Source organism: Fundulus heteroclitus, chromosome 1 (assembly GCF_011125445.2).
Source record: "Fundulus heteroclitus isolate FHET01 chromosome 1, MU-UCD_Fhet_4.1, whole genome shotgun sequence".
Taxonomy (NCBI): domain Eukaryota; kingdom Metazoa; phylum Chordata; class Actinopteri; order Cyprinodontiformes; family Fundulidae; genus Fundulus; species Fundulus heteroclitus.
The window spans coordinates 27,348,373-27,370,807 of NC_046361.1; the positions used below are offsets into that span (position 1 = coordinate 27,348,373).

Sequence of the window (22,435 nt, forward strand, 5' to 3'; positions counted from 1 at the left end):
TAAAAAGATAATATTTGCCTTAACAGGACACACTCCACTTGAACAAACAGGACATTGTTCGTTCCACCTGCAGCCAATCTGATGCCTGCAAGCATTGTGGGCTTGGCCTCACTGAACACCAAGCCTACCTTTTACAGAATGTTCCCAGAACGGACAGGAATCAGCGAGACTCAAGATGAGGAGCTTTCCCGTGCTTCTGTTGGTAAGGATTATTTTAATTTCCGTTTGGTGTGTACTAATTCCACAAGAATTTCCTTAATAACATTTACTAAGATCCACCAAAAGCAGCTTTCAATAATGAGATTTGTATGGGTCATAAAGTTGGAAATAACATTGCATATAGGGTCTATATCAGTGATGTAGTCAAGACCGGTTCTTCTGAGACCAAGACCAGAACCTCCGAGGCCAAGCCCAAGACCAAGGCCGGATCTCTGTAATTAGACGTGTATTTTGGGACACTACTTTAACAAAAAAAAAAAAAGAAAGAAAGAAAGAAAGAAAAGAAACAGCAAAAAAATACTTAAAGCATAAAAAAAGATCCATTCTTTATCTAAAACTGCTTCGGGGAATTAAATAATCATCATAATAAACTAATAAGGATATTTTTAAACTGGTGCAACATTTGTACTGAGAGTCAGAGAGGGGTGTTACAGTTCTTTTATTGTTTGAATGTCTGTTTGCATAAACCCCCCAGTAATTTGTGCATCTACTATGTCTAGGATACAGTATAACTATTCTCTGTAAAACCCCAGAGCTAATGCAAATGTAAACTTGGTAGCTTCAGTCCTTTTGCACTCACTGGTTTTTAATGCAGCATGCGAGTTAACTTATGGTTTTATTTAGTCTTGTATTGTTTTCATATATTTTTTATGTTTTTAACTTTTAATTATTATTGTAATGTGTCATTTTTGTTTGCAGCACTTTAGCCAACAGCAATTGTTTTAAAAAGTGCAGTAAATAAATTTGATTTCAAAACGACTATCTTCCATATCTGGGGAAGGCAACGAGCACAAGATACAGCATAGCCCACTTGGTGGTCATTGATAATTTTCAGTAATGTAATGCATCAAACCCTGTGTACTATGTAGAAAGAATACCTGAAAAAGGAATATATGGATAACCTATATTATGCACAATCACATGCTGTGGTTTGTGACGTTTGTGGATTAGTTTTATAATGTCCCATTGTATTAAACGCACCACTCACAGAGTAACCGCTGTGTTTCCAAAGTCGATGTGCATGTGTACTCGTTTTCCTAGGGAACTTACTTCCGCTGTTAGCTAAGCAGGTTTTCCGAGCCGTTATGTGTTGTTAAAACCGATCAAAATAACATGACACAGCTATTATCGCACTTACTTTATTTGGGACCAGTTTTAGCATGCAGGAAGCAGTGGAGGTGTGTGTGTGTGTGTGTGTGTGTGTGGGGGGGGCGTCGTGTCAAAGTTATCCTCGGACAGTATTTATGCCCTGTGCATTTGCAGCACAGGAAGAGAGGCACTGCAATTAATGCATGCTGCCATGTGAATTAGTCTAACTAAGGGAGCATTACTCGTTGGTTTGCAGGCAATACTGATTCCCGCCTTATGTAGGCACAATGTGGGGGAACAGATATGTCACTATGAATCCGGATGGACACGTCCATTCAGTTTGTTAGCTTTTTTTCTATTTGCAGTGCAGATAAAAGGGAGAAAGTATTTGAGAAATTTACAGGGTCTTGAACCGGCCACGACCAAACGATACGAGGCTGAGCCCAAGACAGAGTCATCACATTCCGAGGCCGAGATCAAGACTGAGATTGGTAAAAATGGCCTTGAGACCGGCCTCAAGGCCCAGACCAGTCTCGAGACCTCCATCCCTGGTCTATACAATCATGCTAATATTCCAGTCTAGGTATGTTTAAACTTTGTGTCTAGGATTTTAGTTATTCATAATTATTCTTGCTTCAGCTACGGCTAATACACATCGACAGATATGATTGTGGTGGGAGGTCTTGCAGATTTAAGTTTAGATTTAAAATTGTTTGCTCAAAGTAAGGAGCACATATTTTAAGCATTAAAAACTGAATTAATAGAGGACAATAGCTGTTTTGTACAATGGATTTATGTAACCTCTGGTGTTGACATTTTAAAATAATTAAAACTCTTTAAGGAAACAGAAGTACAAAACCTGTGGAATGCTTTTCCAAATTATACACTTTTCACAGTTACAGAATTATAGTAACCTAAATGTCTGTTTCCAACTTTTCTGAAGCTTTAGATTCTCAGATATTGGTTGTTTTCAGACTTCATAGTAGATGAAAGTGTCACCTTTCACTTTCAAATATCTCCCCTGTTCCTGAAATTAGTCTGTTTACAGATGTTTCATTGTGCACAGACAACCTTAATTAGAAAGGTGTTTCTGAATGCACACCCAGATGCCACTCCTTAGATTTTCCTCAAACAGAAAGGGAAACTGGTGTCCTTGACTGAGTCTGATTGCAATGCTTTGAATATTTTATTTTTAACTCTGGCTTTTTGTCAAAGACTGACAAAGCTAGCCCATATTTATATAGCGGTGATTCACAACACACGTCATCTCAAGGCACTCCAATGGAATTGCATGACAAGGTCAAGTCTTTGACTGGATGCGATCTGCTGGTATCCGCGGTGTGAGGACAGTGCCAGTGATAAGTGTAGCTAGTGAGACATTTTTTTTACAACTGCTGCAGTTTTTTTCCTTCTCTGAGACATTCACTAGTTTTAAGCAAGTTTGGATTTTCTGTAATGATTGATAAAACAGAATCCAGAATTCAGCCGGACGCGGAGCTAATGCTTTAAAGGATTTATTAACAAAAGTCCATAAGGGCAGGAACAGAACAGAACAGAAACCGGTAACTCAGAGGCAGATAACCAGAGGGAAGCAGGCGCTGACGGAGGGAAGAGCAGTAGGGAGCAGGCAGAGCTTCATCAGCTGGACTGGTAGTGGAGGAGAGAGCAACAGAACGGTCTGGATCCGGGTAACACGCAGGACCCCACAGTCCTCAAGGGTAATCCAAGCTCGGTTACACACTGGCAAGCAGGTTCTTGCTCCAGAAAACATGTGGACAGGTTTCTAACTGGCAGACAGAATCAGACTGAGGACATAAACAGGTCGGGTAACAGGCAACTAGAGAAACAAATAGCTGGAGGCTCTTACCAACGGTTATAAAAGAGACGTTCTGGCACTGGAGACAGACTAAGACAGAGCTTTTACGCAGGTGGAGACAGGTGAAGCCAGTAGAGGTTGATTGCAAAGCAGTGTGGAGAGTGACCAGGTGTGTTGAGTAATAATCAGGTCAGCTCCAGTGCCAGAAACATTAAATTTTCTGAACATAAAAAAGGAATTTACTGTTAAAAGTTAATGAAAAGCCTTTAGTTATGCCACTCAAGATTCAATAATTCTACGAATCTACGATCTGCTTGAGCTGTATTGGTGGAATCCAGTAGACTGCATGAGCTGATACCAATGCTTCAGTCGGGGACCCAGAAAGATAGATGTCCAGCTTATAAAAAATATTTTGGTTGACTGCCATGAATCTAATTTAGATGGCAACTTGACATTTCCGTATCTTTGTTTTACATATCAGTGGGACTTCTTGTGCAGTCATTATCAACACTGTATACAGCTCTGTGAAAAAAAAATACTTTATTGTCCATTAAATATCCCTAAAATCTGCATCTAGCAAGAAAAAAAAAGTCATAAAATGTGCAAAGCACATACTTAGCTAAAATAAATAAGTTAACATCATAAACCCACACAGAGTTATTAATGTCCAAAACAAATGAACAACTTTTAAAAAGCAGAAGTTTCTTCAGTAGGACTGGTGGAGTTAAAACATAATATCAACTTTTCCTTGTTTAAAAAAAGTAATAGCTGAAGAAATACAGAGCTTCTTATATAAGTTCCTCAGAGTTCAGATCTAGGTCCCCTTCTTTTTACTCTCCATCTGCTCCCACTTGGATTCATCCTTTGGAAGCACAGTGTCTCCTTACATTTTTATGCAGATGATAGCCAGATGTATGTGTCACTGAGGCAGAACACAAACTCTGTCAGCTCTCTTCAGGAATGTCTGGATGACATAAATGCGTGGATGACTTTAAACACACATCAGAGAGTCTGCCTTCAGACCTGGATTAACTTGGTCACTTCATAAAGCTGATGGCCACAAACCTAGGTTTTAAAATGGATAACTGTGTTACCTCCAACAGCCAGTTCACAGCTGCTGTCAAATTCAGCATCTTTCAGGTTCGGCAGTTGGCCAACATGAAGAAAAGCACAGTTTGAGACAGTAATCCATGCCTTTCTGACCACTCAGCTGGATTAACTGTAATGTGCGTTACTTTAGTGTTAGCAGATCTTTAATTGCATGTCTGCAGTTGGTGCAAAATGCTGCTGCATGACTACTAAATAAGACATGTAAGTTTGAACATATCTTACCAGTGTTAAGCTCACTTCACTGGTTGCCGGTTTGTTTTAAAATTCTTTTATTTGTTTTTAAGTCTTTAAATAGCCTTGCCCCACCCTACATCTGTGAGCTCCTGCGTCATTATGTTCCGCCCCGTTCTCTCAGGTCAGTTGACTTTTTACTGTTGTTGATGCCAAGAACCAGGCATAAGCTCAGAGGGCACTGTACTTTCTCTGTAGTCTGCCCCAAACGCTGGAATGATTTAAATCTCTTTTAAAGACTCAATTTTTTTACCTTGGCTTTTAACACTCAAGAGGATGTTGGTGTTTGTTGATTTTATGCCACTTTTTTCTATGTTTATTTTTCTACAATGTTTTTTTTAATCAATATTGCTGGATTTAATGGTGTTAATATTTGTGTTTTATGTACAGCACTTTGGTCTTTGTGTGTATAAAGTGCTTTATATATGAAGTTGGATTTGATTGGACATTTTTTCTACTAGATGGCAATAACTGAAACAGTACAGTAAAGAGGAAGAAAAAGTCTGAATAGATCTGAAAGAACTACACATAATTTATGTAGTGGGAGCTGTTTAGACCAATTATTTTGCTAATATACTACCTTATTTAGTTTGCTTCTGTGTGTAAAAGTTACTGTGCCACAATGTTATATACTAAAACTTTTTTCTGATTTGATATTGGATATATCCTGTTCTTAAACAGAGCAATCTTTAAAGAAGTAAAAAAAAAGAAGGGGCAATGGACTTTCTGGAGAATGTGCACACCTTTCAACTAAGTCTTTTTTAATGTGTCAGCCTGAAATTTAGAAGGAGACAGCATCGGTGATTGATTTTGAATAACCTGGAAGATAATTAGCTGAAAATTGAAGCTGTGAGATACTGCTTGACAGTGATGTTTCTGGTTTGAAAGACGGCCCCAGAGGCAGCATGCTATGGAGATTGGTACATCTTGTAGAAAATTCATGATTCAGAATGGGGAAAGGAAGGAGGCCAAACATTTGCAAAACTTTCTTCCTGATGACCCTTAAACCTACGGACGGAGCTGGGTGTGCAAAACTGAGACAGTCGAGTGCGGGACTTTTTTTATGTGAAGGGAGATTCCATTCCAGTCTCAGAAAAGACTCGACCAAAAAATCAAGTTGTCATGATTTAGGCTTTTGTTTGGACTTTTCTAGAACCTGGGAACCGTTCTTGGTACATCGCTAACTCAGTTAGCTGGATTTGATTGTTGACGATTTGGCATGATCTTGGATTGTTTGGTTCTTTGTACTCATCCTGGACTTGCTGTCACAGGAACATGTGCGCAAACAAAGCCTGCTCACAAGCAGGCTTATTTCATGTAAACAGGATTAGATTGCAGCTTTATAAGGGGAGGAGATAGAGAAGTCTGTCGTAGCCATGTCCATTTTTACAACAGAAACCTGTTGCGGAAGGTGCAAGAATAATTTGCAGAATTTCTTTTAATTAATCGCGTATTGCGCAATAGACAGGATCCTTTAGCGCAGCGCGACAGTGTAATAGTAGAGAGATTTTTCTTGGTGGCTGTTATAAACAGACAAACACGCCATTTAACAGTGGCTTTTAAAAAGAGGAAAAAAGTGGCTTTTTAAAATACAGTATAATAATTAAAGCCTACCATTTTGTAGAATATTCTTGTGCTTTTACTTGTCCCCATGTTCTAGTGGGCCCCATGGAGGCTCTGATATAAAAGAACAAAGTAAATATGAAATTATTAAAATGCAAAAATACATACTGTAGAAAGTGATAGAAACATCTACCATGGATAGTACTTACGCATTTAATTTGGCTGCTACTTTTTGCCAGCCCTCTCTCCTGGCTTTAGCAGACTTTGAGGTGTTCCCTGTCATTGTTTTTTTTTAATATACTTTATTTTTGTCATTATTTTAGTAGTTTTAGAAATACACTTATATACAAACATACATACATTGAACAATTGGACCCCCTCCAACAAACATTACAGAGCAACTAGTTTGACAGGAGCAGTTGTTTAATAATCAAAAAAAGTAAAAAAAAAAAAAAAAAAAGTAATTGCACTACTTATACAGTTGGTGTCAAGTTCTGATGAATGTTCAATTTCAATTTTCCAGTATTTATTGTATTTATAAGTGGCAAGTCTTAATGAAAAAGTCATGCATTGTGTGAATTTCCTCAATTATGTCCTTCCAGTCCGAACATGATGGTGGTTCCACATCAAGCCACCTGCGAGTTATAGCTTTCTTTGCACCTGCTATTAATATTAGTAGGAGATATCTATTGGACTTCCTCAGCTCTTGGGGTAAACTACCCAGGAAAACCATAGTAAAATCACAGTGTAAATTTAAGTCCATTTTAGTATTGATTTCTTTTATCACTCCTGACCAGTAGGATGCAAACTTAGGACATTCCCAGAAGACATGAAAATGTCCTGCAGACACATTCCCACAGTTCCTCCAACATTTTGCCTTCTCAGTGTCCTTACAATGTTTACTTTTATTGTTAGGTGTAACAAAAAAACGCACCATGCATGTCCAGGAAAATTCCCTCTATAGGTCAGAACTTGGCGTGTGGATCACAGAATTCCAAATATTTAACCAAACATCATCAGTTATTGTTATGTTAGCTTCTTTTTTCACATTTAACCTTGAGATGTGTTGTATTACATTTTGTCTCTGTTTGTAGACATGAGTATAGATTGGATATTGTTGTTTTTTTTGTTTGTTTGGGAGGTCTTCCGTTGCTGGAGGATTTTAAGTATACCTGTCTCATCCTCCTCCAAAAAAAATTATATTTTTATTGTAATGGTATCTGAGCTGAAGGTATCTAAAGAAATCAAATTTTTCCAGGTTATAGTTATCTTGAAGTTGTTTAAGACTCTTTAATTCAATATCGCTTGTAATATTCCAGTAACTTTTTTCGGACTACTGTGTAAATCCCCTGTCGTTTTAATAATGACTGAAATTCGGCATAACCTTCCATTAAAAGCTTGTGTTCTGCTTGGGAGAAAAACTGTGTACATTCTTTGGCCATGCTGAACAGCCAATAGCAGCGTTGCTGATCATTGTTTCTACTATCGACACATTTCCCCTTTAAAACTGACGCATTAACGCGCAATTATCTCAGATAACTCAATCCAACGATACTAAACATAAACAACAGGTGTGTTCGAAGAACCCAATTAGCCGGTTCATGATTAGCACAATGATATTATCTTGGATGTCTCATTTGATGTCGGATGTTTTAAGCAACGTATGGTGAATGAGCCCCAGCTCTGTCACCTCTCAGCCACTAGCCACCACTCAGCACCTGATCAGCTCCACCTGCTGCTACTAATTAGTGTTTACTCTGCTCACTTGATACTCTGCCTACATATACCTGCCTCAGTCAACCCATCTCTGTTAGCTCAGAACGTCTTGTCTTACTACCTACCTACCTACCTGCCTGCATGTGTTGTTTGCTCCAGTGGCTTTCCTTGGTTTGCTTCTGTGTTTCCCTGGATCCAGTCCTCACTCTGCCCCGCTAGTTCATCAGTTAGTGTTTGTGTGCACCGCTTGGAAGGGAGGATTCCTGAGGGATTCTGTTGTCTGCTCTGCTTATGCTGGAGAAACTTTGTGTGGCTTCTATCAACATTCTGTTTACGGCTTCTGGTCATGGTGATTACATCTGTGAGTTCCTGTCCAGTCTGGTTGTGTTGGCCTGACTCATCTTCCACCACTCATTATAGCAATAAAGTTTTTTCAAACTAAACTCTGTCTGGCTGATATCGGGTTCTCCAGTACTAATCATAACACAAGTCAGAGTGAGAGCTATCAACTAGGGTGACCTGGCAGATAAGGGACAAAACTAGCCAGGTCAGCAGGCGAGGAATCAAGGAACAGCCTGGGCAGAGATGTTCAAAGCGGGATTAAGGAGGCCACGGAAAACAGAAGATGCCATTTAGAATGAACTGGGGAAGAAGTGAAGGACTGAGAAAAGAGGTGACCGTGGCTTCAGAATCTTGGGTGATGTCAGGGAACTCGAGCTACTTGGCTGGCCCTGTGGAGTTTTTTAAACACAATAAATACAAGAAGAGATGGGCCCTGGAAACCCCTGAGCAAAGACTCCAAGCCTTGGCTGCCAGACTGAGTACACACACACACACACACACACACACACACACACACACACACACACACACACACACATAGCTTTAACAAATATCAGGAGACACATACATTGATAAAATGAGCTGTGAATTAATCATGAAAAATTCAACACAACTGTTCCACCTTGCTGTTTTTCTTCCGTCTAAACAGAAGCAACTCAGTTTTACCATCTCATTGTGATGAGTTCCTAGATTAGGTATTTATTTATTTTTTATTTTTAGACATTGTTTGTGAAAGTATCCTTGAACTGAGTGCACATGGTGATATATTACATCTTATTTGAAAAAAAAAACAGTGAACATGAGCTTTTTACAGTCAATTTTAACTCTCATGAGTTACTTAAAGAAAAACTTTGTTGACTAAAACAAGATTTCCTGTAAAAGGAGAATCTGAGTAAATGGCGAGTGAATTTAGCTTGATAAGTTAGTAAAATTACTTTTCTTTCTTCTCATTCTATGTAGGCTGCATTAGCATCCCTGGTGGAGAGTGAAGAGGGTAGCAAGCACCATGGTCGAGTTAAACGGGTAAATGGCCGAAAACTTTGGGGGAAAAATCCCAATTTTCTCTAAAAAGATTTTTTTTTGCTTTTTTTTTTTTTTTTTTTTTGCAATTGTTTGCTTAATCCGCATGTGGCTTCTTTAGGAGTCCTTGTCACGTTCCAAAAGAAGATGGGTTCTTTCTACAATAGAACTACAAGAGGAAATGGATGTGAAATACCCTTATCAAATCACTACAGTAAATGTGTTTTTTGCATAAATTGTATATTTAATATTCTGTCATTGGAACAGTTAAAAATTCAATCAAGATTATCAATGTGAAAACTTGTTCCTGACAGCTTGATTATATGTGTCTTTTTTAGCTGTACAATGACAAAACTGGTGATAAAGATCATCAGTTTATAATAAGAGTAGCCGGTGGGCATGAAGGGCTGTTCAGCATTAATGAAACATCAGGAGATGTCTTTGTACACAGACGTATTGACAGAGAGAAGGACCCCTTCTTCCATGTGAGCAACAGTCCACCACTATCAATATCCGGCATGATATGCAGTCATTGAAAACTGTGTTACATGAGTTCCTTATTCAACAGATTATATTTGATGTCTTCGACAAATCGGACAACTCGAGAATTGACAAACAACTATCATTTGATGTAGACATAAAAGACATAAATGACAACGCACCAAAGTTCAATAATATTGAGATCAAAGACGGCGTGGAGGAAAACATAAAGCCGGGTACGTTTAACATGCAATATTTCAAAAGTGTGCAAATTTTATAGTGAAACTTTGATAGTGTACATGGATAAAAATAATAACCTCGTTGATAATTTCAAGACATATTTTACTAGTTAGGTTTTAAAACTCAAAGATACTTTTTTGTTAATTTACTGATTAACTTTTGTTAAGGTTGAGGATAATGTTTGAGTTACTTTCTAACATTAAAATGTGTATTGTCACATGAATTGTGTTTACGTAGGGTTAATCTTTGAATTGTGTTTATGTGAAGATAACTCAGGGATTTCAAAAGATGCCTTTACTGAAATGAGACAAATGACAACTGAACATTTTTCAAGTGACTTTCCTGGGTTTATTTATTTATTTATTGCTCATCTTCCAGGATACCTGCCAATATCAATGGAGATCAAAGATGATGATCAGGAAGGCACAATAAACTCAACAGTTGTGGTCAGCGTAGCTAAACAAACACCAGCTGAACCAAAGATTGAAATAACGAATGTTAATGGAAAACTATACCGACTCACATTTGGAGGATGTTTTGACTATGATGTAGGACATTTTTTCATTTAAACTAGTGTACTGGTACACTCAGTGCAATTTTTTGTAAAGCTAAAATATATTTTTCCTTATTTTTCAGAAAGCAAAGAAGTATTCAGTTGTTATTTTAGCATCTGATCTGGGAAAGCCAGCCCTTTCCAGCTCTACTACTGTTACATTTAATGTTAATGACACAAACAGCCATCAACCAAAGTTTACGAAGAGACAGGCAAGAATTATGATATCATTATTTTAATTTGGTTTATAAAGTTAGAAATTCTGCTAAATTCACAGTTATTTTACTTTTCAGTACCAAGCTGAGGCTATGGAAATGACCCTCTATAAGGAGATTTTAAGAGTTGCTGTAGATGACAAGGATACTCCCGGCACTCCCGGTTGGAAAGCTGAGTACTACTTTATAAGCGGCAATGAAGATAAAACGTACAATATCACCACTGACCCCAAAACAAACGAGGGAATTATTGGTATTGCCAAGGTAACTTTTTCTCCACACCTTGCAGAAAAAGTTAATTCATCGTAAACCAAACCATAGCTCTACCAATCATTAACCATAAGTATCATAAACCACAACTAAGCATCTAAATCTGTGTCGTTTTCAGGAGAAGAATTTTGAGATAACCAGTTTGGTAAAACTGCAAATTGGAGTTAAGAACCTTGAACCCATGTCACTCTGTAAAGATGGAAAATTAATTACAGATTCAAGCCAGCTTCCTCCCCCAGATTCTGTTAACATCACAGTGAGAATGAATGACACTAACGACGCCCCAGTGTTTGCAAAATATACTGACGACATATACCAGACGGAGGAATCAGAGCCAGGACAGTCGCTGTATACTCCTAAAGTCGATGATGTTGACTCCTCTAACATCAGGTATGATCTCACAAAAATTGCCTTTATGTTCAGATTTGTTTTTTGGGTATTTTTGTGCTTATTTATCTGTTTGGCAGCAAAATTACTCCTGAAGAACATCAGTGATTAAAACTTTACCAGCTTATAACTGATTAGAATCCAATTGCATTTTAAGCTTAAATTACCAAACTGTTGCAAGATGTGGCAATCAATGCTCTTTGGAAGAGAGATACATTTTTTATATATGTAAAGTACGTGATTTAAGGTTTTTCTATGGTGTCTCCCTCAACAGTCCTCAGCCATGGCAAAAACATACCAACAGTTTTGGTGTGTGCCTGTGTATGTGTGTGTGTGTGTGTGTGTGTGTGTGTGTGTGTGTGTGTGTGTGTGTGCCCATGCAGGTTTGGTTTGCAGGTCATACATCTATATGAATAAAATTAACTCCTCTTTTACAAAGAAGCTTTTATGGTTGATTACTTATTTAGGCTAGAATGCTTGTTTCATTTAAAGCAGCACTAAATAACTTTATTACCTTAACCTATTTTAATTGTGTCTATAAAAGAGAGCTACAGAGACACCTGCTCGTGCTGCAGCGCTACAGACAGTGAGCCATCCGCATGTGGACTGGCAAAAACTATCCGTCTGCATGCGTACTTTTCTCTCTCTTTCTTCAGCTGCTTTGAAAGTGACCGTGCGCTGTAGCTGTGGGGTACGCTCTGCAGAGGGCGGCCTGTGTTTACAACGGTGTTATTTTCGAAAGGTTCTGTAGGGAGAGCGCCACTCGAAAATTACTTAGTGCTGCTTTAAAGTTGCTTGTACCGTTTTTATTCTGATGAATAAAGTGACCTTCTATCTGATTTTCCCAATTCTGACCAGGTTTGAACTGAGAGAAGACCCTGCTAACTGGGTGACTATTGATAAGAAAACAGGACAAATCACAACAATCGAGAAGATGGATAGAGAGTCACCGTTTGTTGATGAAAATAATATTTACAGAATTGTTGTAGCTGCCATTGATGATGGTATGATAAGGCATTTCTAGACATTTGCATCCACAATAAAATGATAAATTTGTTTCACTTAATAAACTGAACTTGGGGAAAATGACCTTTGCTGTGGTTTTCAAGGTGCACCTCCAGCCACAAGTACATGTACCCTCAATGTCCACCTAAGAGATATAAATGACAACACTCCCACGCTGGTCAACAAGACAGTCCTATTGTGCCGAAACCATGTGGAAACTCTAAAAATCACGGTACCTGTGAAGGATGCTGATGCAGATCCTTACAGTGGACCCTTTGTCTTCTCCTTGGCAAAGGATGGCACTGAGTGGGATAACTGGCAATTAGAAAGTACCTATGGTTGGTTCTCTTTGAACCCTTACAATTAAAACCACAAAATACAAATGTTACATTACAACATTACATTTATTGCATAAACATTTCTCTTTATATTATAAATAGGTGAACAGGTCGTTCTTGTTATTCGGGAGAAGATTCCCTATGGTAACTACTCAGTGCCACTGGAAATTCAGGACAAGCAGAATCAAGCTTCAAAGGAGACTCTGGGAGTGGAGGTGTGTGACTGTGATGAAAGTGGTGTTTGCCATGAACATAAACCTCCTGCCATTGTCCTTGATGGAGCAGCCATAGGACTAATTATTGCAGGACTGCTTGCATTTCTGTGTAAGTATAAGCTTACATTAAACAATCCAAATGTATTGTCTACGCATCCTAGGATGACCCCAGTACTGGGGACAGGGACTCAGAGTGTTTATGTTGAATTTGTGCTGAAAATAACATGCTTATATCTAATTACTTCAGTAATTACAAGCTTCATTTAAAGTATTTAAGATATATAAATATTTATTTAATGAAATATTAAATAGTTATGTAATTGCTGAAAAGGTGTGTTGCTTCCCCAGTATTGGGAGCTGGTTAAACACTGGGACTTAAGAGATGCATTTGCAAGGATTTTATATACATATAGTCATATTCAATGAATTTGAATATTATTGTAAAGTTGATTCATTTCAGTATTTTAGTAACTCATTACGTGAAACACAATTTATGGATTAACACAGAGGAATGATGTTGTAAAGCCTTTATTTCTGATAACTCTGATTTTTTTCTGACCTCCAGCTAATACAAACACAGCATATACGATTAGAATATTGCATCAGACCAATCAAAAAACATTTTTATCCAGAAATGGGGGCTTAACAAATAGTATGCTTAATGCCGCTTTAAAGGTGTGTTTTTAAGGATACTGTAATCTCTCTCTCTCTCTCTCTCTCTCTCTCTCTCTCTCTCTATATATATATATATATATATATATATATATATATATATATATATATATATATATATATATATATATATATATATATATATATATAGTCATAGTCACAATTTATGAGGTACATCAGCAGTCTACTATGTTCTGACCAGCTTATCTTGTATGGTAAAAAGCCTCTGTTCTCTCTATAGCTCTCTCTCACTTCCTGGTCTGCTGAATTTAAGAACTATATTTGATTTGTCTCTATTCACACATATATTTAACCCTATATTGAGACACTTTTTAAAACTTATGAGATATACAATTTAGGACAAAATCACCTTTAATGTTGCACTGAATTTAGAAACTTTGTTACTCGTGGTTAAAGTATTTTAATGTGTCCACAGTACTTCTCGCCGTTTTTGTGTGCAATCGAGGTTGGGACTTTACATATGTGGATATGGATGAAGGCACTCAGACGCTGGCCAAGTATAACGAAGAAGGTGGTGGTAGTGACTGCAAGGTAAGGTGTGAAATGACTATTCTAACTGCAGAGACTGCTTTATCCTATTTTAGGAGGGTGGATTGTTAAATGTAAATAGTCTTCCATGAGCAGTTAATGTTTGACCCTTTAGCATTAAAAACATTTGAAGATTGTCTGGCATTACATTTAAGATCATTTCTTACTTTCTCTCTAATCTGAGTATATAATTAGATTGCTTAGCTGTGAACTTGATTCATTGTGTATTTTGGGATTAATGGAAGTGAAGTGGACCCGTTTTATAAGTACAATGCCTTTAAATTACATTTGTTGTTAATTGAATCGAGTCTTACACAGAGCGTATAATACACTGCTACAGCAAACACAAATGTCTTTGACAGTGCTTCTATTTCTTTGCCAGACCGAGCCTTTGATCCTAACACCAGGAGGTTTAGGGAATGTCACAGATGGCATGAAGATTTCCTACATGCAGGTACTTGTCACCACTTCTGGGTGTTCATTACAACTTAAGCCTTAAATTCAGTCAATGTGTGTGATTACCATTTTGACTGAATGACAACTTAAATTATAATGGTTTCTTGGGCTAGATCACAGATAAATGTGTTAAAGGCTTTGGTGTTTCCAAAAAAAGCTTGGTTTTTAAAGGATAACGGGTTTACTTAAGTGTTGTAATACAACAAAAAGGCCAGACACATCCTTTTTCAAATTATATTTAACTAGGAAGGCACTCTCTAAGCAGCTTTAAATGTAGTATATATTTGAGTAATCCTGTAAAGCTTCATAAAGGAAATAACTATAAAAATGTTCTATAAATTGAAAAAGTAAACTGCCAGGTGTCTTTCATAAAATTCATCCATACGTCACGCTAGTCCCTTGTTGGGGTCGTGAGGGGTGCTGGTGCTTATCTCCAGCTGTCAATGGGCGAGAGGCGGACACTCTGGACAGGTCGCCAGGCTGTATGACTATATTAAAGTTTGCATCTTAATAGACATTAAATAAAACTTTTTTTTCACTTTTTGATTCCTATACCCATTGCTGAAAAAGTATTTTTTACTCCCTGCCATCTCTGCATTTTAGTAGGAATGCAATTGTCACCTGCTATGTGTAGTACTGCGGCTATCCGCCAGAGGGCAATATACAAGTGCATTAACTAAGCCAGCCGTGTTTAAGCAGTTGGAAGTTTGTTTAATATGATACGCTCGGCTTTGTAAAGGTAACTGTAAATATAAGGAATCAGTTAATTATATCTATGTGGCTGAAATGTATGACTGATGACAATTACTGAGTGTAACTCAAGAATACCTTTATACATTATTCCCAGGGAGACCTGGAAACTTTCATATGATTAGCTCAGAAAGCAGGAAGTAAACACTGGCTACACACTACTCTGTAGTTCTGGACTGTACTTCTAGGTTGGAAACGAGAATAACCTGACTAAGACCTTGTTGAGGACTGATTGTTTATAGGGAATGGTACTTCTATCCCAGGGGACAATTTAGAATATAGGTTGATTTCACACCAAATTTCTTATTTATTGTTCCTTTATGTAATTTTTTCTTTGTGGCTGAAAATGTATGACTGATGTCAATTACTGAGTGTAATTAAAAATACATTTGTACATTATTCATGGATGGATCCTATTACATACTTTTAGCTTTCAAAATGCATGTGCCTGCTTTATTTATTTGTTGTCTTCAACTAGAACACTGAGACAGCCCCAGGATTTGTCTATAGTAAAGGAACGTACAGCACAGCAACTTTCAGCGTAAGTAAACCATAGTTATGTTTATTATGTTATTGCTCAAAACTTAAAAAATTTATTTCCTAACAACCATTGATCCATGCAGCTCTTCATGTCTGTTCTGCATTTGGAAAATCATTTAACTTTATAATAATATGTGTCCACAGCAGAACTCAAACATGAACACAATGGAGTCAGTGAAGCAGAGACCACTAAGAAACTCTATGAGGGTTTCCAGAGTGAGTGATTATGGTTATGTTCCTTGTTTTGCATACTCCACAGCTGTACTCCACAGTAACCTGATGATGGTTTTAAAGCATTAGATTTATAACTAATTTTAACAGCATTAGCAAATAAATGAATAAAAAAAGCATATTATGTTTAAAATGTCAGGGGGAGTGGTGACCTAGTGGTTAGAGCAGCGCACTTGCACTCAGAGAAGGATGCAAGTACCCGGTTTGATCCCCAGTGCCTGCACTCTGGGTCCCTCAGCAAGACCCTTAACCCCAGAACGCTTCTGGGGCGCCGCACAGTGCCAGCCCACTGCTCCCCTAGGGGATGGGTTAAAAGCAGACACACCACATTCCGTTGCTTGTACTTGTGCAATGACAATAAAATTGAATTCAATTCTATTCTATCATGCTTATTGAGACAAATCAGGATACTAACAAATAGAAAACAAAACACAGCATAAAAAATAGAAATCCGTCAGTGTGGGTGCAGATTTGCATATGCTTTGATTTCACTGATTAATGAAATAGTAAGAAAAGTTAAAAGATTAAACTAAAGAGGGCTTTTCTTTTCTTACAGCAAAGCTCAAAATGGACAAAAAGCAGGAGCAGCACAATTCAGGTAAGCAGACCTCTTTATTTACAGTGCTGTCCTAAAGTATACACATCTCTGGACATTTTTCAGAATATCTCAATAGACACTTTTTAATCTTATTAAAACATAAAACATCAATATATATTATTAGCATATTATGTAATAAATCAATGGCAAGTTATTTACACATATTCAAATGTAGAATTTTCTTAATCTATAAAGCTGGAACATTGAAATTATTCAAGAAGGCATATATTATTACACAATCATTTTTATTATCATAAATCATACAGCTTGTTGAACATATTATCAAAATATAGTACACACCTACTATATTAATATATATATATATTATATTATAATCTATATCTTATATATATATCTATATATATAGACAGAGCGACGAGAACAATTCATGGAAGCAGCGGAACAAGACGAGACGTTTTGGCAGGGAGTGGATGAGTGAGGCAGGTATATGTAGGCAGAGGAACAGGTGGAATGAAGACATTTTTGTTGCTTGGTGCCTTGGAAGATTAAGATTAAAAACGTACATGTGAGTACACCATGTATCCTCTGATTTTTTTGAGACAAAAGCAGGGAAAAACTTGTTCACAGGAGAGTTTGCTTGATGACATGACATCTTTCATGGACTACAAAAAAAACAGAGCACGTCACATGGAGTTTCTTTGCGTTACATCCATAGTTAACCGATTGGTTCTAACCTGATGTCGCTCACCCTGTTTGTCCCACCGTTGAAATCGGTCTTTAAAAGCTCCTTACCAGACAGATAAGCAGTGTATATGGCGTAAGTCAGTCTGGCTGGCCAGGCTAACACTTCATGGTGCCACAGTTGTCAGGGATACCATTGAGGAGAAGTTTAAAGTAGGATTGTGGAATAAAATAATACTGCAGCCAATGAATACCTGAAAAAGCACAGCTTAATTCATCTTTTAAATAATTGGTGTCCAAACCTTTTGTCATGTGGTTCAAAACTGTCAAGAGTAGCTACTCACAAATCAAAATATATATTTTTTTAAAAACTAAACCTTTTTTTGAACAACTCAGTAATAAACTTACTGTTCCCTATTTTCTGAAGCATTTAGTACTTTAATCAAACAAATAAAATGTTCAAATTTTTTTTTTTTTTTATTTTTTTTATTTTTTTTTTTTGCAGCAGTGGGATGTGTAACTCACTGTAGAACCAAGGTTTACTGCACATTTGCCTCATTAAAATAAAGGCATCAAGTTTGCAAAATAATTTTGGTCACAATTAAAAAGAATGAAAGAAAACATTTTTTTTTTTGTATATTCTCAACAATAAGAAGAAACGTCACTGGATCATGTCGTCCTATCTATTATAAAATTAAAGAGAATGCAAAAAGCATGACTAGAAATAGACATATGCCTCAATGTCAATGTCAATGTCAAATTTATTTATATAGCACTTTAAAACAGGCATAGAACTGCACCAAAGTGATGTACAAGAGTGACAACAACAGAAATGAATAAAACAAAGTATCAAACACTACTTTAATTAAATGCCAAAGAATAAAAATAAGTTTTAAGAAGCAATTTAAAATGATCCAGGCTGTGGGCAGATCTAATTTGGAAAGGTAGATTGTTCCATAGAGAAGGAGCAACAGCAGAAAAAGCCCGATCTCCTTTCCTCTTAAGTCTGGTCCAAGGAACTGTTAGTAAAAGCTGATTATTAGAACGTAGGGTTCTGGACATGGGCTGAAATTTTAAAAGTTCCAGAAGATAAGGGGGAGCTAATCCATTTAAAGCTTTATAAGTTAATAAGAGAATCTTAAAATCTATTCGATAAAAAACAGGCAGCCAATGTAAAGAGGCCAGTATGGGCCTTATATGGTCACGCTTCCTGGTTCCTGTAAGAAGCCGAGCCGCTGCGTTCTGGATCATTTGAAGTCGCTGCATCTGTGATTTGTCCAGGCCTCTATATAGTGAATTACAATAGTCCAAACGAGATGTGATGAAGGCATGGATAAGTCCTTCAAAGTCTTTTAAACAAAAATAAGATTTAACTTTAGCTAAAATACGCAGGTGATAAAAACTTGATCTGACGACAGAGCTAATTTGTTTATCTAGCTTTAAACAACTATCAAAAGTAAAACCAAGATTCCTAGCAGAGGTCTGACAAAACCGAGCTAAAGAACCAAGAATCAGATCTGGATCTGTTGTGTGAAGACTCTGACCAAATAGTATAACTTGCGTTTTACAAGCCTGTAAAACGCAAGTTATGCAAAATGCAGTTTATGCCTGGCATTTTACATAGTAAAAGAATAATAATAATAATAATTTTGCACTAATTATAAATAAAAATTATCCCTCTGCATCATCAACCTATGCTAGGAGAAAAAAAAGAAAACTTGTATCATTGTTGAGTTTCCATCGTGGAGCCACACAAAATCATTCCAGGGGCCAAAAATGGCCCCCTGGGCCGGACTTTGGACACACCTGATGTAAAACCTACCAAAACATCATATACCTAAACCGAGAGTCCTGATAAGAAGAAGAAGAAGAACATGAACCACTGAAGGAACAACTCTGGTGATGTCTCAGAAATTCACAGTTCAAGTAGGCAAAATCTGTTGACAGGACAACTATCAGTTGTACACTACACAAATCTGGTCTTTATGGAAGATAGGCAACAAGAAAGCAACTTTTGAAAGACAGTCAAAAGAGGTCCTGTATGCAATATACCACAAGCCACATTCTTCAAGTGAAGTCTTTGGAGAAAATCTGTTAGAGCCTCTAAAAGTTTTAAGGCCTAGAGTAACTGCCACATCTCAGCTGGGACAAATCATTACAAACATAGCTAAGCTGGAATAATTTTAATGAAAGCATATTAATTTGTTACAATGACCCAATGTCAAATTCAAGACTGAAATCCAGTTGAGCATCCCTGATAACACTTAGACTAATAGATGCTCTCCATTTGATCCAACTTTGTGGAGCTGTTTTGCAGAGGTATGTCTATTTGTGTAAAGTTGCAAGAAACATTCCTTGAAAGACACACTCATACCACACTTAAGTTTTTATTTGAATTAATTTGATGAAACCGTATTTAACATTTCTTATGTAGAAATTATGTACTATGTTATATTGGTCTATAATCGAACATCTGAAAAACAGTGGTTTAATTGATGACTCTATTGTAACAAATGTGAAAATGTTCAAGGTGTATGAATACCCATGCAAGCAGATAATAAATTACAGAATATATTAAATTATATAAAATAAAATGTGTAAAATACAAACTCAACAGATACAAAGTAATGCATGCTGATATTTTTGTCATGGCTGACGTGCAAACTTTCTTTTTGTAGAGCAACTCAACCTTCAACCATTCTATGAGACTAACGCAAGACCTCATAAATACTGGGGTAAGAGGTTTATATCACCAATTATACTGATGACCACTTGTATGTTCTCCAATATCTTATAAGGCATTTTAGTGATGGACAGGGACAATAAAGTCAACTTGTTACAGAGGTACAGACTGAGTTCAATTATACAGTGGTGTGTGTGATAAAATGTTAGGATGAAATATTTTTCTGTCTTTAATCACAATAAGAACAATTACCGGATCTCTTATGGAGCCATAGATCACTTAGTTTAAAGCATTGTATTATTGGCACTTAGCTGAGTTTTGACTGTTAATGTGACCTTTTCTTTCTGGTTTAAATCCCATAGATTACAACAATGAAAAAAGGAGTTGACATAGATACCTCATATCCTATTGACTATTCCCTAACTTATGCTGAGGAGGGGACAGCAGACATCTGTCATCTGTCAATGGAGCAGCTGCCAAACGACGACCAGGATTTTAAATTTCTGGACAATCTGGAGCCACAATTCAAGACCTTGGGAAACATTTGTTTGGAGTCAATTCAAACAAAGACGTCTTGAGCTGTAAAAGAATGCTGGAAGGAAACTTGCGTGGCATATAAGTCACTCATACCTTCTTCAAAGGGTACAAATACAAATGGACTTTCTGAGAAGTGTATCAACAGAATAGCTGCATTTTGTACATTATGTACATCACATACACATCACACATCTTTAAATCCATGAAACAGGGCTTGTGTGGTAGCAGCTGCAGTTTGCTTGCTGCTATAAGCACTAGGTTATGCTCCATCAATTACAAAAAGCTGCATTTTGTTAGAAATATGATATTTGCTTGTTTCTTAGTTTGGTAAAGTGATTTATGTTTAAAAGCAATTTTTTGTTGTGGTGTTTTGGATTTCATTTGTAACACTAAACAGAAGTAAACTTGTGGAAACTGGGATTTAAAAAAAATAGCTTGTACAATAGTAACCTTTTGTAGAGGGTTCTTTATGTGCATCAACACAAAGACTGGGGAAAGTCAATAATACTCAGCCATTAAGCTGTAAACGTGTTCATGCAATGATGAGGCACTGGTGGGTGGGGAATGGATGGTGAAGATTTCACAAAATTTCAATAATTTCTTGTTTTGTTATATTGGGTTTTTATAAACCTTACTTAGATTTTTTTTTTAAGGAAAAATATGAATGTAGTGTTATGAAAGGAATTTACATTTACCATTACTAAAAAAAATATGTTCACAGCAGTAGAAAGGGAAAGTGTTAAGCTTACGTGCCAGTTTTCATGTGATCTAAAAGAGCTTTTTAAATTGGTCGTTCTATGTTTGTACCCCGTTAAGTTTGTTGGTGGTATCCATGGGTTATGGGTCTTTTTATCTGGTGAGGCTGTCACATCTGAAAAATGCATAACAGCATTTTCTATTTGCACTGGGAAGTTCGGTTTTCAAAGTTCATGTCCGGGAATGGGACCCTGCTCCCAACTTCCCCAAAAGTTTGAATTGCAACTTAAAAAAGGGTTCATGGTGCTCTGTCTAAAGCAGCTTTATTTTGCCATATTGGGTTGAAATTTGACTCTAGCCAGTCACTCAGTGTTGTTTTAATAGACACCATGAATGCTTTGCCTATGTAGAGTCCTTTGCATTTTCTACTTTTGATGTTTCTCTCTAACTTTTAAAATTGACAGTGTAGTTTTAAAATTCTGGGTTTATTTTTTTTTAATAAAATAAAATAAAAAAGTCTTATTTTGAAGTTCAAAAGAATGTTATTTCTGTTTAATTTCCTAAATAGAAGACATTGTATGATTTAGTCCTAATGGATAAAGCAGACGGCAGGTTTGGATCTATTTGTCAAATCATTTACCTTACATTTAAAATGATCTGCTTCTTACTCCTCCTTTGACTGCTCTACTACCAACAAGGTGATGTGGAGTAAAAGATAAAAATTGCCAGTAGAGTGACAAAAGGTTGATATGTAATACCTCCAGAAAAACAGGACAAAAGCATATTTATGAATGCCAAGAGTAGCTTTTTTTTTTTTTTTTTTTTTTTTTGGAAACAACTCATTTAACATCAGGTAAGTTATAGTTCTCCAAAAAAAATGAAAGACTTCTTTACGTAAAAAGCCTCTGGGGGTGTGTGAAACCCTGTATTCTGCTGTCCTCTTATAACGACTATGACGAGCTCAGACTTGTCTGCTTGGAATTTAAAAACAACCATGTTTATTATTTTCAGATATGGTGCTTTGATCTGCCACCTAACTTATCGTTCACATGCTCTTTCCACAGAATTTCCTGCTTCAAAACTGCCGCCTCCCCGCCTCACCCACTGAATGGGGGAGGATACACTAACACTAAACAAATCCAGTCACTGTCAGACAAACTGTTTTAAAAGCTAGAAATATATTTTATATCAGACGGGGTGCAGTCTAGTTTCTCCTCCTGCTCCAGTAAATAGAGAAGTCAGTTTATGAGCCTGTTATTTCAGGTAATGCAA

At 36.9% G+C, this 22,435-nt stretch overlaps 1 protein-coding gene across 1 annotated transcript; it reads left to right on the forward strand.

The window, feature by feature from the left end:
* Positions 1 to 98: 98 nt before the first annotated feature.
* LOC105932277 (cadherin-like protein 26) lies at positions 99 to 21,685 on the forward strand. Its single transcript, XM_021320923.2, has 19 exons — positions 99 to 202; positions 9,047 to 9,109; positions 9,228 to 9,320; positions 9,445 to 9,591; positions 9,675 to 9,822; positions 10,205 to 10,374; positions 10,463 to 10,591; positions 10,673 to 10,858; positions 10,983 to 11,254; positions 12,110 to 12,255; positions 12,361 to 12,594; positions 12,697 to 12,918; positions 13,918 to 14,033; positions 14,413 to 14,484; positions 15,715 to 15,777; positions 15,921 to 15,992; positions 16,564 to 16,605; positions 19,926 to 19,982; positions 20,293 to 21,685. The coding sequence occupies exons 1-19, from the start codon at positions 176 to 178 to the stop codon at positions 20,506 to 20,508; spliced, it is 2,475 nt and encodes an 824-aa protein (XP_021176598.2). The 5' UTR covers positions 99 to 175; the 3' UTR covers positions 20,509 to 21,685.
* The last annotated feature ends 750 nt before the right edge of the window (positions 21,686 to 22,435 follow it).

Excerpts from the sequence above, each read along its gene's own strand:
- LOC105932277 (XM_021320923.2), top strand. The coding sequence starts at position 176 with ATGAGGAGCTTTCCCGTGCTTCTGTTG. Across the intron at positions 14,034-14,412 it reads GTGGTGGTAGTGACTGCAAG|ACCGAGCCTTTGATCCTAAC; the intron begins GTAAGGTGTGAA and ends TTTCTTTGCCAG. Across the intron at positions 14,485-15,714 it reads TGAAGATTTCCTACATGCAG|AACACTGAGACAGCCCCAGG; the intron begins GTACTTGTCACC and ends GTCTTCAACTAG.